The sequence below is a fragment of the Mobula hypostoma genome, chromosome 22 (genome assembly GCF_963921235.1).
Source record: "Mobula hypostoma chromosome 22, sMobHyp1.1, whole genome shotgun sequence".
In the NCBI taxonomy this organism is placed as follows: Eukaryota; Metazoa; Chordata; class Chondrichthyes; order Myliobatiformes; family Myliobatidae; genus Mobula; species Mobula hypostoma.
Window position 1 is genome coordinate 54,476,564 of NC_086118.1, and position 15,299 is coordinate 54,491,862.

Sequence of the window (15,299 nt, forward strand, 5' to 3'; positions counted from 1 at the left end):
GTGAGGAAGGCAAATACAACATCGGCATTCATTTCGAAAGGGCTAGACCATAAAAGCAAGGATTTAGTGTTGAGTATTTAGAAAGCACTGGTCTGACTGACCCAGGGAACGAAAGGGTGAACGTATAAGGAGCATTTGATGGCTCTGGGCTTGTACTTGCTGGAGTTTAGAAGGGCAAGGGGGTCTCATTAAAATCTACTGAATATTGAAAGGTCTGGGTAGCGTGGACAAGGAAAGGATTTTTTCAGTAGTAGGAGAGTCTAGGACCAGAGGGTACAGCTTCAGAATAAAAGGATGTCCCTTTAGTAAAGAGATGAGGAGGAGTTTCTTTAGCCAACAGATGGCGAATCTCTGGAATTCTTTGGCATAGGTGGCTGCAGAGGTCAAGTAATTGGCTATATTTAAAGCAGAGGTTCATGGGTTATTGATCAGTAAGGGCGTCAAAGGTTATGAGGGAATAATAAACAAGCCATAATTGAATAGTGGAGCAGACTTGATGGGCTGAATGGCCTAATTCTGCTCCTATGTCTCATGGTTTGCACATCTCCCAGACAAAGCCTGATGTCCAAGCCTTGCAATGCTCCAAAGCCTTTGCCAATATGAACTGAAGGACCAGAGAGTTAAAGCTGGAAACTGGCCCTTCAGGTCCCACACCAACCGTAAAGCACCTATTTGCAAGAATCCTGCATCAATCCCAATTTTCCCACTCACCTTCCACCTTCCCCCTTCCCCCACCATTCTCCCATCACCCACCTATAATAGGAGTAGTCGGTATATTAACCCAGAATTCTCTGGCACGTGGAAGGAAAGCCAAGCGCAGAATACCTGAGAGAGAACATGCAAACTCCACACAGACAGTCCCCAAGGCTGCAGTGCTAACTGTTGTGCTGTATCTCAGAAAGATGAGCCCTAAGTGCGGAGCCAGGGCTCCAGGGAGATATGGAGGTGGAGGGAAGACACAGCAGGTAAAGATGTGCAAAACCAACCGCAAGCCCAGATCCAAGACCAGTCCTAACAAATTTAAAAAAAGGTCTGGGGCGGAGAAAACCTGCAGATGCTGGAAATCCAAAATAAAATCAGAAAATCGGGTGTACAAGATGATAAAAGGCACCGCCAGACTTCTCCCCAGTGCAGAAATGACTAATACCAAGGGGCATAATTTAAGGTGACTGGCGGAAAGTATGGGGTGGTGGAAAGTACTGTACTGTATCGTTCTATATTCTAAAACAACCGCAGGTGTTGAATTCATGCTTCAGGTCAATGGCCTTTGATCAAAGAGGGCAATGAGCAGACAGGTATAGTTTACATTGCAGAGAAAGTGGGGGAGGAAGAAGAAGGGAAGGGAAGCAATGAGACAAAGACCAACTAAACCCAATACATATTCTGACGTTGGTGCGGCACATGCCTCCTCACCACCATTAATCTTTGTGAAGAGAGTAATGAGGAAGGGCAGAGAAGGTCAAACACAGTGCTACAACTGTAAAATGCAAAATATCTGAAACAAAAATACTCATCAGGTCAGGATGCATCTGTGGAGGCTGAGAACTAGACCTCAAGTTACAAATCAAAGACCTCTCACAAGAGAACTGCTCAGCTCTAACATAAACAGGAAATGCTGGTTATGTGAAATTGCTGAATTCAGTATCAAATCCCAAGGGATGCAAGAATGCTGAGTCGAAGATGAGATGTGCTTCAGGCTCGAGTTGGGCTTTGGTGGAACAGCACAGGAGGGCAAAGTCACTGATGTGGCTGGGAGCAGAACAGAGAAGTCATGTAGAAGGCAATCAATCTCTGTTTGGCTTCTTCAAAGTAGAATGGACCATATAAACTGGTAATTGTTAAGTGATAATGAAGTGCTGCTATATGTGGAAGATCTGCTAGGCTCAATGGATCAAGTTGAAAATAAAGGACAGGTGTTGCACCTACTGTGTTTACTTAGGAAGGCAGTTGAGGAGGGCAGTGATTGGTGGGGATGGAAGAGAGATCCACAGAGGTATTGGGGGAGCAGCTGTAAGATCAGGGTTCGATGTCCCCCACTATCTGCAAGGAGTCCATACGTTCTTCCTGTGACCACTCGGGTTTCCTCTCACATTCCAAAGATGTGCAGGTTAGAGTTAATGAGTAATGGGTACATGATGTTGGCCCCAGAAGCAGTGACACTAGTGGGCTGTCCAGCACAATCCTCACTAATTCAATTTGATGCAAATGATGCATTTCACTGTAGAGGTGACAAGTAAAGCTAATCTCTTTATAGATCACTTGCATGTCCAGTGGTGGCATCTTGTTGAAGGCAAGAAAAATTACAAATGGCGATTTGTTGGATGTGAATATGGAACAAAGACAGGGTGAACCATGTCGCGTTCTGGGTGCGAGCAGAAATGTGGGAAATAAATGAAGCTCTGTCAGTGACACTAGAGGGTAAACCATGATGAAAGAAAAAGTAGTTTATTTCAGAATCTCTGGCGGGAATGCCTGTTCTTGGAACAGATACAGATCTGGAGTAAGTGCGGGAATGGAAAGAATCCCTGGTGGAAGAGACCCGTGAGATGGAAATAGTCCAATTGGGCAAGAGAAAGGAGGGGTCAGAGATGACTTTTGTGAAAAGAGCAGGGTGGGAATTGGCAGCAGAGTTGGTGAAATTGTCTAGTTTCATACACGTGCCTTCAATGTACCCTGAAAACAATTCAGGGAGGCAGCCAGACTAGGACTGAGACAAGGACATGTGGAAGAGAGCTTCTGTTCGTCTGACGAGGAGGCATATAGGAGCAAGATAAATCAGTTAGTTGACTGGTGTCACAACAACAAACTTGCACTCAATGTCAGTAAGACCAAGGAGTGGATTGTGGACATCAGGAAGGGGAAGTCGAGGGAACACACACCAGTCCTCGTCAAGGGATCAGCAGCGGAAATGGTGAGTAGCTTCAAGTTCCCAGGTGTCAACATCTCTGAAGATCTATCCTGGGTCTAACATATTGATGCAATTATGAAGAAGACATGACAGTGGCTATTGCACAGGGTCAAAGTAAGCTGCAGAGTTGTAGATCTAGTCAGCTCCATCATGAGCACTAGCATCCATTGTACCTAGGACACCTTCAAGGAGCAATACCTCAAAAAGGCAGTGTTCATCATTAAGGACCCCATCACCTTGGACATGCCCTCTTCTCAATGCTACCTTCAAGGAGGTGGTACAGGAACCTAAAGGAACACACTCAACATTTCAGGACAGCTTATTCCCTTCTGCCATCAGATTTCTGAATGAACGTTGAACTCACCAATAACACCTCTGTTTTTTCCCTCTCTTTCTGCACTACTTAATTTTATATATATATATATATATTTTTTTTACTGTCATTTATAGGTTTTTTATGTATTACAACGTATTGCTGCTATAAAACAGATTTCATAACATTCACCAGTGATATTGCACCTGATTCTGAAGAAATGAAAATTGAACGATTTCAGATGTGTAGCGAGGTAGAATTCTAGAGACTAAGGATCGCAAGGAAGTTCCATGTGCCAGGGGCAGGGTGGGAGATCGATCCACTGGCCAACAGGAGATCTTCTATTTCAATATTACAGGTTGGAGGAGTTGGAGCGAGGAACAAGGTGGATGTTGGTACATAAGGAAAATGAGCCAAGCTCATTTGCCAGGGGTCATTTCTAAAAGCTAACACAGAACATTTATGTTGATACAATAAACGGCGAGTTTTAGAGAGTCAGAATACCACAGCACAGAAACAGGTCATGCAGCCCATCTCATCGATGTCGAACTTTTATTCTGCCTGATCCCATTAACCCACACCTGAACAACAGCCCTCGACACCCCTCCCATCCATGTACTTATCTAAACTTCTCTTAAATGTTGCAATCCATCCTGCATCCACCACTTCTGCTGGTATCTCATTCAAGACTCTCCCGCTCACTTCCCCCTCAGGTTTTCCCCTTAATTATTTCACCTTTCACCCTTAACCTATGACCTTTAGTTCTAATCTCACCCAACCTCAGTGGCAAAAGCTGTTCACATTTACCCCAGCTATACCACTCAATATTATGTACCTCTAACTTCACTCCAGGAAATGAAGTCCTTACCTATTCAACCCTTCCCTACATCTCATGAAGTTAGTTGACAGAGGAAAGGGTTAACAGTTTCCATCCGACACAGCCTCTGCTGGCACATTTACAACTGACCTGTTGCTGCTTCCTGCCCTCAGACAGAACGTGACTGTTTCCAGTTCCATATGGCACAACTCTCACTCCTCCCGTCCCTGAGAGGGCACTGACTAAACTCCAACACCTTCCTCGTCAGCAGTTTTAATGACCATGTTGGGCTTGGTCCTCAGCGAGTAGGGAGCGGCGGGTTCAGAAAGTGGCAAGTAACCGGGGGCAGTTGCCACATGGATAGCTCACACTGAAAACTCTTCACAAGTGAGGTTTCAGATCAATGATTACATCGAAAAGGTGGGTGTTAGTGCAGCCTTAAAGAAGCAGAGTAAATAGTTTTCAGGAAGTCACTTCAGAGTGTTCTAACACAGAACATACAGCACAGTACAGGCTCTACGGACTACAACTGTTCTGCTAACCCTTTAACCTACTTTAAGATCAATCTGGCCCTTCCCTCTAGATAGCCCTCCATTTTTCATTCATTCATATACCTACCTAATAGTGTTTTAAATTTCCCTAATATATCTGCCTCTACCACCACCCTGGCAGTGCGTTCCAATCACCTATCACTCAAAGCCTGAGAACAGTCTATTCATCATATACAACGGGAAAACACTAAATCCTTTTTCACCTTAAAGTTATGCATCCTCGTATCAGTCATTTTCATCCTGGGAAAAAGTCTGGCTGTCCACCCAATCTATGCCCCTTATCTTGTACAACTCTATCAAGTCACCTCTCATTGTCCTTCACTTCAAAGAGTAAACCCCTAGCTTGCTCAAACTTTCCTCATAAGACATGCTCTCTAATTCAGGCAGCATCTTGGTAATTCTCCTCTGCACCCTCCCGAAAGCTTCCACACCCTTCCTATAATGAGGTGACCAGAACTGAACACAATACTCCAAGTAAACTCTAACCAGTTTTATAGAGCTGCAACATTGAACTCAATTCCCCCAGTATTGAAAGCCCACACACCAAATGCCTTCTTAACCACCTTATCAACATACAGCAACCACTGACATGGACCCCAATATCCCTCTGTTCCTTCAGACAGTTCACAAAACTATTTCTTTCAAATATGATTCCACTACTTAGCTGCGTGTGGTTGGAACCTGAGATTTACATTTTGATAGTGTGCTTTCAGGTTGATGGAGTGATCTGGCATTTTGCTGTCTGCGAGGGAGTTCAGTGAGGTTTGGAGCGGAGTGTGTGACCTGGAGGTCAAGAGGCTGGGAGATGGGTCATGAGCCCACGATTGACTCCATTTTTCACCGATCTCATCAACTAAAGCGTCGAGGAAGAATGAAATCAACCAGCACGAGAGCAGAAGGCAACTGGATGTTCAGTGCCATCTGTCTGCATTTAACCAGTCTCTCTCTCCCCCCCTCACTTGCTGCTAACCGGAGAAAGGTGCCTGCATTTGACTGGTCTCCCTCTCCCCTTCACTCACTGCTGCAAGAGCATAGTACCAGTGTCTTGGGTCTTGGGCAAGGTTTAATTGCAGGTTGGACTGTGTAGTTCATGATATGATGTGCTTCTGGTTCCTCCTTTTTTTGTTATTTCTAGTTAGTGCAATTTTGATCAGGGCAGACTGGCTCAGTGGCCCACAGTCAATGAACGTCGCTAAAATGAACTGAACTAAACTGTGATTAACAGAAGTTTATTTGTAATCTTACTTTATACGTTTTATGTCAGTTATATGTACTGTGTTGTACACCTTGGTCTGGAGGGACATTGTTTCGATTGGCAGTATACACGTGTAAAAAAAAGGAAATTGCCTTTTAAACTCACGAGAAAGCATAGGCCGTCAACTTTTTGCTGTTGATGTTTCTGTAGCAGGCAATTCTTTTTTACGAGGTGGAGTTGCTAGCTCAACGCTCAGCCCAGCGCGGATGGAAAGCGTGCCTGGGGAGCCAGCTGGGTTTGAACTCGGGAGCCTTCGCTCCGCAGTCCGGCACTGATGCCACTACACCACCAGCTGGCTTAGTATACATGTGTACATGATAATAAACTCGAAATAAACTTGAACTTGATTTGCCCAAGTCCCAGGAATGAACTGAGAAGAGTTACATTTCAAAGCTCCAGTTTCAAAATAACTTTATTAGCAAAATACATATATGTCACCATATACAGCCCTGAGATTCATTTCCTTATGGGCACACTCAGCAAGTTTAGAGAAAATTAACTAAAACATTTCCCTCTCTCTGAGGAAAAAAGATGAAAAGAAACATTGATCTCAACATCCTTCACCTGGAATTGGTTATTGAGCCACTCATCTGTCAACAAAGATACAAGAACTGGAAGTGTGGCTAATGAATTTTAATGTTCACTTTGATAACCATATTTGGAAGAGGTCTTTATCATTAGAATGTCTGAAAACCAGTAATCATTGCTCATTGTGCTTTGAGAAGCCTGTAATCTTAGGCAGTTATTATCTGTGCTTCATTACAGGTGACAGTCCTGAGATCACCCGCAACTCGCATTCAGTCTGAGCACTAATGGGAAAATATTCAAAAGAGCTTCCATGTCTGTGACACAAAGCCATGGAGAGACACTGAAAATCTTGCATCCTTTACTTGCTTGTCTCAAGACTGAACAGTTGTTGTTCATTGTGGCACATTGCGTGTCAATCTTGCTGTTTTTTCAGCATCTGCCCATTTATTTTTAATATATGAGGCTAAGTTGCTAGCTTGATGCTCGACCCAACACGAATGGAAAGTCTGCAAGGAGCCGGCCGGATTCGAACCCGGGACCACTCACCTTGAAATCTGGTGCAGATACGACCACACCATTGGCCAGCTTAAGACTGAATAGTGCAAACAATGAAAACATTTATTCTTTATTCTAAATTCTCTCTGATTTTAGGAGCAGCCGAGAGTCAGAGTCAATTAGATTGCTAAGTCTAGAGTCACACACAAGCCAATGTGGCAGGGGTTCCAACTATCATTAGAGCAGCAGATGGGCTTTCATCAAGAACACACTGTATTAATTGGTCACTGTTAATGAAAATAGCATTTAAATCATGAATTCATTTCACTTGCCGAATTTAAATCTTCAAAGTGCTGTGGTAGGATTGGAGGAGACAATCATTAGCTCAGAGCTCAGACACAAAGAACATAGAGGACAACTCCAAAGTACAGACCCGTCAGTCCGCAATGTTGTGCCAAGGTCAGTAACCCTTCCCGACCACATGGCCCTCCATTTTCCTCACATCCACATGCCCAAGAGTCCCCCAAGTGTCCCTAATGTCTCTGCCTCTACCACCACTGCTGGCAGTGCGTTTCATGCATCCATCACTCTCCGTGTAAAAAAATTACCTCTGACATCCTGCCCGCAAACCTTCCTACAAGCAGCTTAAAGTTATGGCCCCTGGTATTAGCCATTCCCGTCCTGGGGAAACATCTCTAGCTGTTGTATCTACGCCCTTGTCGTCTAGTACATCTCTATCAAGCAAAGCTAGTTCAGTCCTATTTATTGAGCTTTGCTTGGAGGTGCTTGACCTCCGCTCCACTGAGTGCTTCTAACTCATCAAGTGCTAATATTCAACAACAATTTGTAATCATATGGCAGCTTTTAAGTGAAAATTCCTGACCTACTTCACACTGTAACAATTGCAGAGACTGCAAAACAGCCACATTTACAAACAGGGCAAGTGCTGTGTAGTTTAAATGGAGTGTAATTGTTGGCAGAAACTCAGCAGCCGTAATACCTCGGATTCTTGGAGGCAATTGCAAGGAGAGCTGCCACATTCATCGTCAAAGACACCCACCATCCAGGCCATGTTCACTTCTTGCAGCTGCCATCAGGCAGGAGGTACAGGAGCCTTAGGTCCTATACCACCAGGTCCAGGAATAGTTATTACCTCTCAACTATCGGGCTCCTGAACCGGCGTGGATAACTTCACTCTCTCTCATCTCAACATTGCACTGACTCCACAACCTACAGACTCACTTTCAAGGGCTCTACAACTCACGTTCTCAGTATTATTGGCACGATTTGTCCTCTTTTGCACATTGGATGTTTGTCAGTCTTCGTTATGTATAGTTGTTCATAAGCTCGATTTCATTTCTTTATTTTCCTGTCAGAGTCTGTAAGAAAATGAATCTCAGTGTAGTATATGGTGACATCTACAGTACTGCGTAAAAGTCTTAGGCACGTATATATAGTAAGGGTGTCCAAGACTTTTACACAGTACTGCATTTGTCAACGTAGAGCTGAAAGCGAGTTTGTGAATCTGGCAGGAGCAAAGGATGTTGGGAATGGGGAGGGTGGGTCGCCGCGGGAGGGTGTGGGACGTGGTGGGTCGTCGTGGGTCACCGCGGGAGGGTGTGGGACGCGGTGGGTCGTCGTGGGTTGCCGCGGGTGTGGGACGCGGTGGGTTGCCGCGGGAGGGTGTGGGACGTGGCAGAAAAGGGGTGCCGGGGCGAGGGTGGCACTGGTGCAGACACACCCAGCTCTGAGCTGCCAGGCAAAGTCATTTGCTTCCAAGCAAGTAGTTATTGATCAGAATGTCTCTCTGGTTCTTCCTGCTCCATCCCCACTCCTTTCCCCTTTTCCCAACCATGATTTCCCTCTCCCTGCCCCCTTCCCACTCTCAGCCCATTATAGAAATCCACATCAGAATCAGGTTTATTATTGTCACTCACATATGTCATGAAATTTGTTTTCTTTTGCAGCAGCAGTCCAGCGCAATACATAAAATTACAGCAGTAGTGTGCAAAAGTCTTAGGCACCCTAGCCTAAGACTTTTGCACAGTATTCTACGTACTTTGATAATAAATTTACTTTAAACTTTGAGTTAATTGTCAGCCTCAGCTATTGGTCTGGTGTCACTTACAGCCCAGAATGGAAGATGGGAGCATTTTACTGTTACATTAGTGAATTAGTCCGGTATTATCAGGTATTTAATCAGATCTATTCAGAGGTTAAATGATGTACAGCCACCAAATCACAATATTTAAAGTGTACAAGAATTATTCTACAAAACTTGTAAATGCAACATTAAAATATATTTGTCCTGCACAGGAGAAACCAGCTGGAAAGGAGTTCTAACTGGTGCTCGGGCGCAGCTCACAGCAGATACAAAACAGACCAAACACTACATTGTAATCAGTACAAAGTCTGCCAGTATAGTGTGCATGGAGAGCCTCTAAGATCAGCGAAGCAAGTTACTAAGTTGCTTGGAATTTTTTTTGGATTAAACGTGGATAAACAGGAACTAACACAATATGTAGAATCTTAAAAATGACTCCAGTATAGAAAACACATCCTGAGTCGTGGAAATTTTCAACGTTTCGGTCATCGCCCAAGGCCTACAAATAACAAAATTCCCCTGCACACTTTACCTCATCGCCAGCTGTCCATTTGAAAATTTCAGCATCAGAAACACACTTTCAACATTTCCAGACAGACAAACCATGAGGGCACAGCAGTCACTTCCAGTGGCAATGGTACAACTCTAATCACTTCTCTGATGTATGGTTTGCACAGCAAAGCAGCTTCTGTGCATCAACCATATGACATAAACCAGAAGACACAGGAAAAACATTGGGGGAGGGGGGAGGAGGAGGAGGACGGGGGGGGGGATGGGGGGAGGGGCGGAGGAGTGGGGTGTGAGAGGGTGGCAAGATTGAAGATATATGGGCAAGACTGGTATCTGGCCTGTTCCAAGAGATATCCACTGGCAGCAGATTCTTGGGACAGCCACTTGCTCATTGGTTATGAGGGCTCCTGAAGCCAGTTGAAGGAAAATGTGAACAGGGATTGAGTGTTGTGTAACAAATGTACAAGGTATTGGTGACACTACACTTGGACTCTGGTGTGCAGTTCTATTGCTCAGCTACAGAAGGATGTCTTTAAGCTGGAAACGGTGTTGAAGGTTGCCAGAGATGGAGGGCTTGAGTTGTATAGAAATGCTGGGGCTTATTTTTTTTTACCTCTGTAATCTAGGAGGCTGAGAGTTGGTCTTATAATCGGAATACAAAGCACAGATAAGATTAATGTTCTCAGCTTCTTTCTCCAAGGTAGGGGCATTGGTTACTAGAGGACAGAGGTAAATGGAGAAAAAGTTAAAAAAAACCTCACAGGCAACCTTTCCCCCCCACACTGAGGTTGGTGGCTATATGGAACAAGCTACCAGGGGAAGCCGTAGAGGTAGGTACAATTCCAGCGTTTAAAGGAGATTCGGACAAGTACACGAATAGGAAAGATTTAGAGCAGCAATTCGCAACTTTTTTAATGCATGGAGTTTCACTGTTAACCAAGTGGTCTGTCGGCCCCAGATTGGGAACCCCTAGTTTAGAGGGATACTGTCCAAACACAGGCACACTGGACAAAGCTAAGTTACCTTCAGGTGGGAGGGTATGGTGAATTACAGCCATATGGCATGGAAATGGGCCGTTCGGCCCAACTAGCCCATTCTGACCAAGTTGCCTTCCTGAACTTGCTCAGTGGAGATGAACCTTGTGCCAAATATGAACAGCAACTGACATACTTGCAGCTGTTTTGGGAGCTAGGGATGTGTTGGAGGAAGAACAGAGGTGCAGACATTTAGATTTATGAACAACTTAGATTACTATCCCGTGAAGTTTATGGCGTAAAGAACGTTTCACAAGTTGTTAAAGATCATCATTAAAATGTCTGTCTTTGTCAGAGATAATAAATGCAGAGCAACTCAAACCACTTTTCCCAGAGCTGCCCAGAAGTCGATGCATCTACCCCTGACTTAACTGGCCCAAACTCACGCTATCAGCAACCCTCCCCTGACCCTCACCATCAAACACCCCTCCCCTAACTGACGTACTGGGTAGGTTAAGTGGTTATTGTACTTTGACCCATGATCGGGTTAGGGTTAAATTGGGCTTGTCAGTGGTTGCGGTGCAGCATGGCGCGATGAGCCGGAAGAGCAGACTCCACACTGTGTTTCCAATTAAATAAATAGATAATAAACCTGTTTCCGATTCAATGTAGAGCTTTGGCGCCTGTGGTGCTGCTGAAAGCTTTTCAATACATCTGTGAAAATGGCAGTAAACTTGACTCTTGAGAAGCTGAGGAATGCTGCCTTACAGATCTTCAAGAGGAGGGAACGGGAAGGTTGTGAATAAACGCAAGTCAGCAGTACATCCCTGTCTGCAGGCTGGCATATACGTGGGGTCCCGTCAACAGCAAACTTCAAGTGGAGAACCCACGACACACCAACATTCTCCAGAGAAAACTTTGACATTAACCCCAGTATGTGAGCAACAGGACGCTCCCAACCACACAGATACCCACGGATCACAAGTGGTCAGGTCCTGACCACAAAAGCCTCATACTCACATCAGTATCGGGTCCTTTGTCTGCTCCAGGGCAGGAGAAGGTAACAAACTCATGACACCTCTTGTGTACCACGAAGCAGCAAACTGAACAGGAGAGAAGCAAAGAGAGACAGTGGTTAGAACGATCATGAACTGCTCTCTGCCAGAAGACATAGAATAGTACAGCACGTTGCAGACAGACCCTTCACAACACTGATCTTGTGCTGACCTTTTAACCTACTCCGAGATCAATCTAACGCTTCCCTCCCACATAACCCTCCGTTTGACTTTCATCCATGTGCTATCTTAGAGTCTCTTAAATGTCCCTAATGCATCGGCCTTTAACACCACCTCTGCCAGGGCATTCCTGCCATCCACCACTCTGTGTGAAAAAGCTCAGTTCATGCTACATGTGTTTTTGTTAACTTTTTGTTAAAATTATTTGTGCGATTTGATCAAGTTGCTTCAGTGCCGAACTGGCTCTAGATCATGGCCTGCAACCACCAGTACTCTGGAAAAAAATCAGTGAGTCAGGAAACATTTGGGGAGGGAAAAGGATATTTTACATTGTTGAGTCAAGATGGTTGCTTTTAGACACCCCTTTCTGACCTTTTGCCATTTTTCAACCTTACTGTAGAGATCATATCAACTGTGTTGCTGTCATGCCTCAGTGCCTTCTCATCTGTTTTTTAAGAGACATTGATTCAAACATCACAAAATAAGCCCTGTGGCCATCCCATCTGTACCAACCATCAGGTAACCAGCTACACAAATCCTACAATAACCCTAGTTTATTAACCCCCGACCCCCCACATTCAACCTCTCACCTACACAAGGGGTCTAATCACAATGTTAACTCAGCAACTCGATGTGGGCGGGCGACAAGCTGAAAGCAAGTCTCAGTTCAGTGACCTGAAACGTTCACTGTTTTTCCTCCCACAGACGCTGCCCGACTTGCTTAGTGCTTCCAGCTTTGTCACTTTTTGTTTCAGATTTCCAGCGTCTAATTCACAGGTCACTGCTTCCCAACAATTCAGTGAGAGCTCTAACCTGTCAGACAAAGGTTCACAGCCACCATCTGACAGTCAGCTCTTGGTGGCCTGCCTCCCCTCAGTATTAAACCATCAGCTCTGGCTCGACCCACCGGCACCAGACAGTATATCCAACTCCAGCTGCTCACCATTACCCAGTTCACATTTGTCACTGCTGACCTCCGGGGCTCTCTGCTGGGCTGGTTGGCATAGGTAGAATGGTACAGTGGTGTAGTTGTTAGCGCAACACCTCACAGACCCAGCCAGCTCCTGCCACTGCCTGCAAGGAGTTTGTTCATTCTTCATAAGATAGTGTGGATTCCTCTGGGTGCTCTGGTTTCCTCCCACACTCCAAGATGCAGGGGTTAGGGTTCGTGAGTTGTGGGCATGCTATGTTGGCAACGGTGAAACTTCTGGGCTGCCCCTAGCACAATCCTCAGAGTGCGTTGGTCATTGATTCTAATTATGTATTTCACAGTATGTTTTGATATTTTACTGTACATGTGACAAGTAAAGCTAATCTTTATCTCCCTGATGTCCCAAAACAGCAGATTGAGTGAAGACTGGCACCAGCTCAGACCTGGGCTTTGACATCCCCCCCCTCCCCGTACTATGATGGGCCAGGTGGTAGTGAAACAGGAGCCAGGACTGGGCCCAGGGATGTCCGGAACGCCTCATCAGTGCTCTTCCGGCAACTCTGGATGCAGCAAATTATGGCCCAGCTCCCACCCCTCCCGCTGAAGCTGTCCAGACAGCGGAGGTGAAAACAGCATTCACAGGACAGGCCAAAAACAGGAGCACAGCCTGAAGAAAGATCAACCATTTCGAACAGAGATGTTGAGAGATTCCTTCTGAGTCAAGGGTTGAACAGCAGAGAAGAGGGCTCCTGCAACCCAAGGGCCTGGTGTGGCCACTGCTGTCCTGAGGCCCTCCGTTAGTTGGGGGTTGACCATGGCTGTTGTTTCCTAGCAGTCTTCGTGATACGCAAGCTAGGGCAGTACAATATGGAGAGCCAATTGCTGCCCATGTAGCAGGCTCCCCCTCTCCATGCAGCTAATGAATCCAAACAATCATCAGAGACTGACACCGTCTGGCACCAGCAGGTCACAGGATTTGCCTGTCAGTGTTGGAGATTAGGGATGCCAGCTCCGGATTTTTCCCCCAGGGTTTACTCCCAAGGCCTTCCCCATCTGTAGGTAGAGCTGGAAGGCAGTGGAGGTTTGAGATCAGAGTTTTCCTTCTCCCAGATGAGCTGCCAGCCATGGCTGACGAGCCCCACCTGTCCAAAACGACTGGTTTTAAGGCACCAGTATCCCGCCTTTGCCCCCTTTCCTGTCAGTAGAAACAGTTCCACTGGGCTTGGTAGCCAAGCCACACATGAAGGCCAGGAGCTGGACTTGGTTGTCAGAGGCTATTTCACACACATGCCATTGGGAGCATTTAATAGATTGTGGCAGCTTATTCCCACTGGCTATAATAAACTTAAGGAACCAATGCTGTCCCAGTCCACCAGAAACGCAGTCCACTCCGTCACAAACACTAGCCTCCCCTCCACCGATTCTGTCAACATTTCCTGCTGTCTTAGGAAAGCAGCCAAAATTTATTTTCTATTTTTATTTAGAGATACAGCACAGTAACAAGCCCACGCCACCCAAATACTCTCATGTGACTATTAACTAACTGAACCAGTATGTCTTTGGAACGTAGGAGGAAACCAGAGCACCCGGAGGAAACCCACACAGTCACGGGGAGAGTGTACAATCTCCTTACAGACAGTAGCAGAAACTGAATCTGGGTCACTGCAGGCATAACGTTACACTAACCGCTACACAACCGTGGCACTCCATATTTCAAGGGTGGCCACAGCAGTGTAGCGGTTAACACGCTTTCCAGTACAGGCGGCCTGGGTTCAAATCCCACCACTGCCGGTAAGGGGTTTGTCCATTCTCCCTGTGACTGTGTGGGGTTCCTCCCACAATCCAAAGACGTACTGGTTGGTAAGTTAATTGGTCATTGTAAATTGTCCTGTGATTGGGCTAGGATTAAACTGGGGGATTGCTGGCCAGCACAGCTCAAAGGGCCTGAAGGGCCTATTCCACACTGTATCTCAATAAATAAAAAACAAATAAATAATCAAAGCCCCCTCCCAACCCAGCTATTCTCTACTCCCCTCACCACTGGGCAGAGAAACAGCAGCTTGACAACACACACCTACAGGCTCGTATCTTGCTGGTACAAGAATCTTGAACGAACATCTTATACGATAAAAATGAACTTGATCTTTCAGTCTACCTTCCTGTAGTTCTTGCACCACATCCGACAATCTGCATCGTACTTTCTCTGAAAGTGTAACGCTATATTCTGTGTTCTGTTATTGTTTTCCTTTTCAACGACCTCAGTGCACTGATGTATGCAATGATCAATCTGGGCAGCACGTTAACAAATCTCCATGCACGCAACAGCAATAATAAACTGATTGCCATGCCCTGCTCTACAAGTACTCTGGCGTGTTCTCTGACATTTCAAGAATATTCAAGGCCAAGATCAATGAACATAAAAAAATGTTTACTTGAACCACAGAGGGGTGGCACGGTAACGTAGTGGCTAGCACAACACTTTCCAGTACCCATGACCAGAGTTCAATTCCCGCCACTGCCTGCAAGAAGTTTGTATGTTCTCCCCAGGACAACATGGGTTACCCCCGGATGCTCCAGTTTATTCCCACATTCCAAAAACGTACTGGTTATTACGTTGTGCGAATGCTATGGAGACACCAGAAGTGTAATGATTTTTGCGGGCTGCCCCAGCACAATGT

At 45.6% G+C, this 15,299-nt stretch overlaps 1 protein-coding gene across 1 annotated transcript in view; it reads right to left on the reverse strand.

Annotated features, from left to right (window-relative positions):
• Positions 1 to 15,299, reverse strand: part of LOC134336417 (protein kinase C alpha type) — a 317,831-nt gene that overhangs the window by 190,144 nt on the left and 112,388 nt on the right. Inside the window, exon 3 of the mRNA XM_063030625.1 lies at positions 11,476 to 11,558. Within this exon, the coding sequence (XP_062886695.1) occupies positions 11,476 to 11,558 (83 nt within the window). The remainder of the gene's footprint in view (positions 1 to 11,475; positions 11,559 to 15,299) is intronic.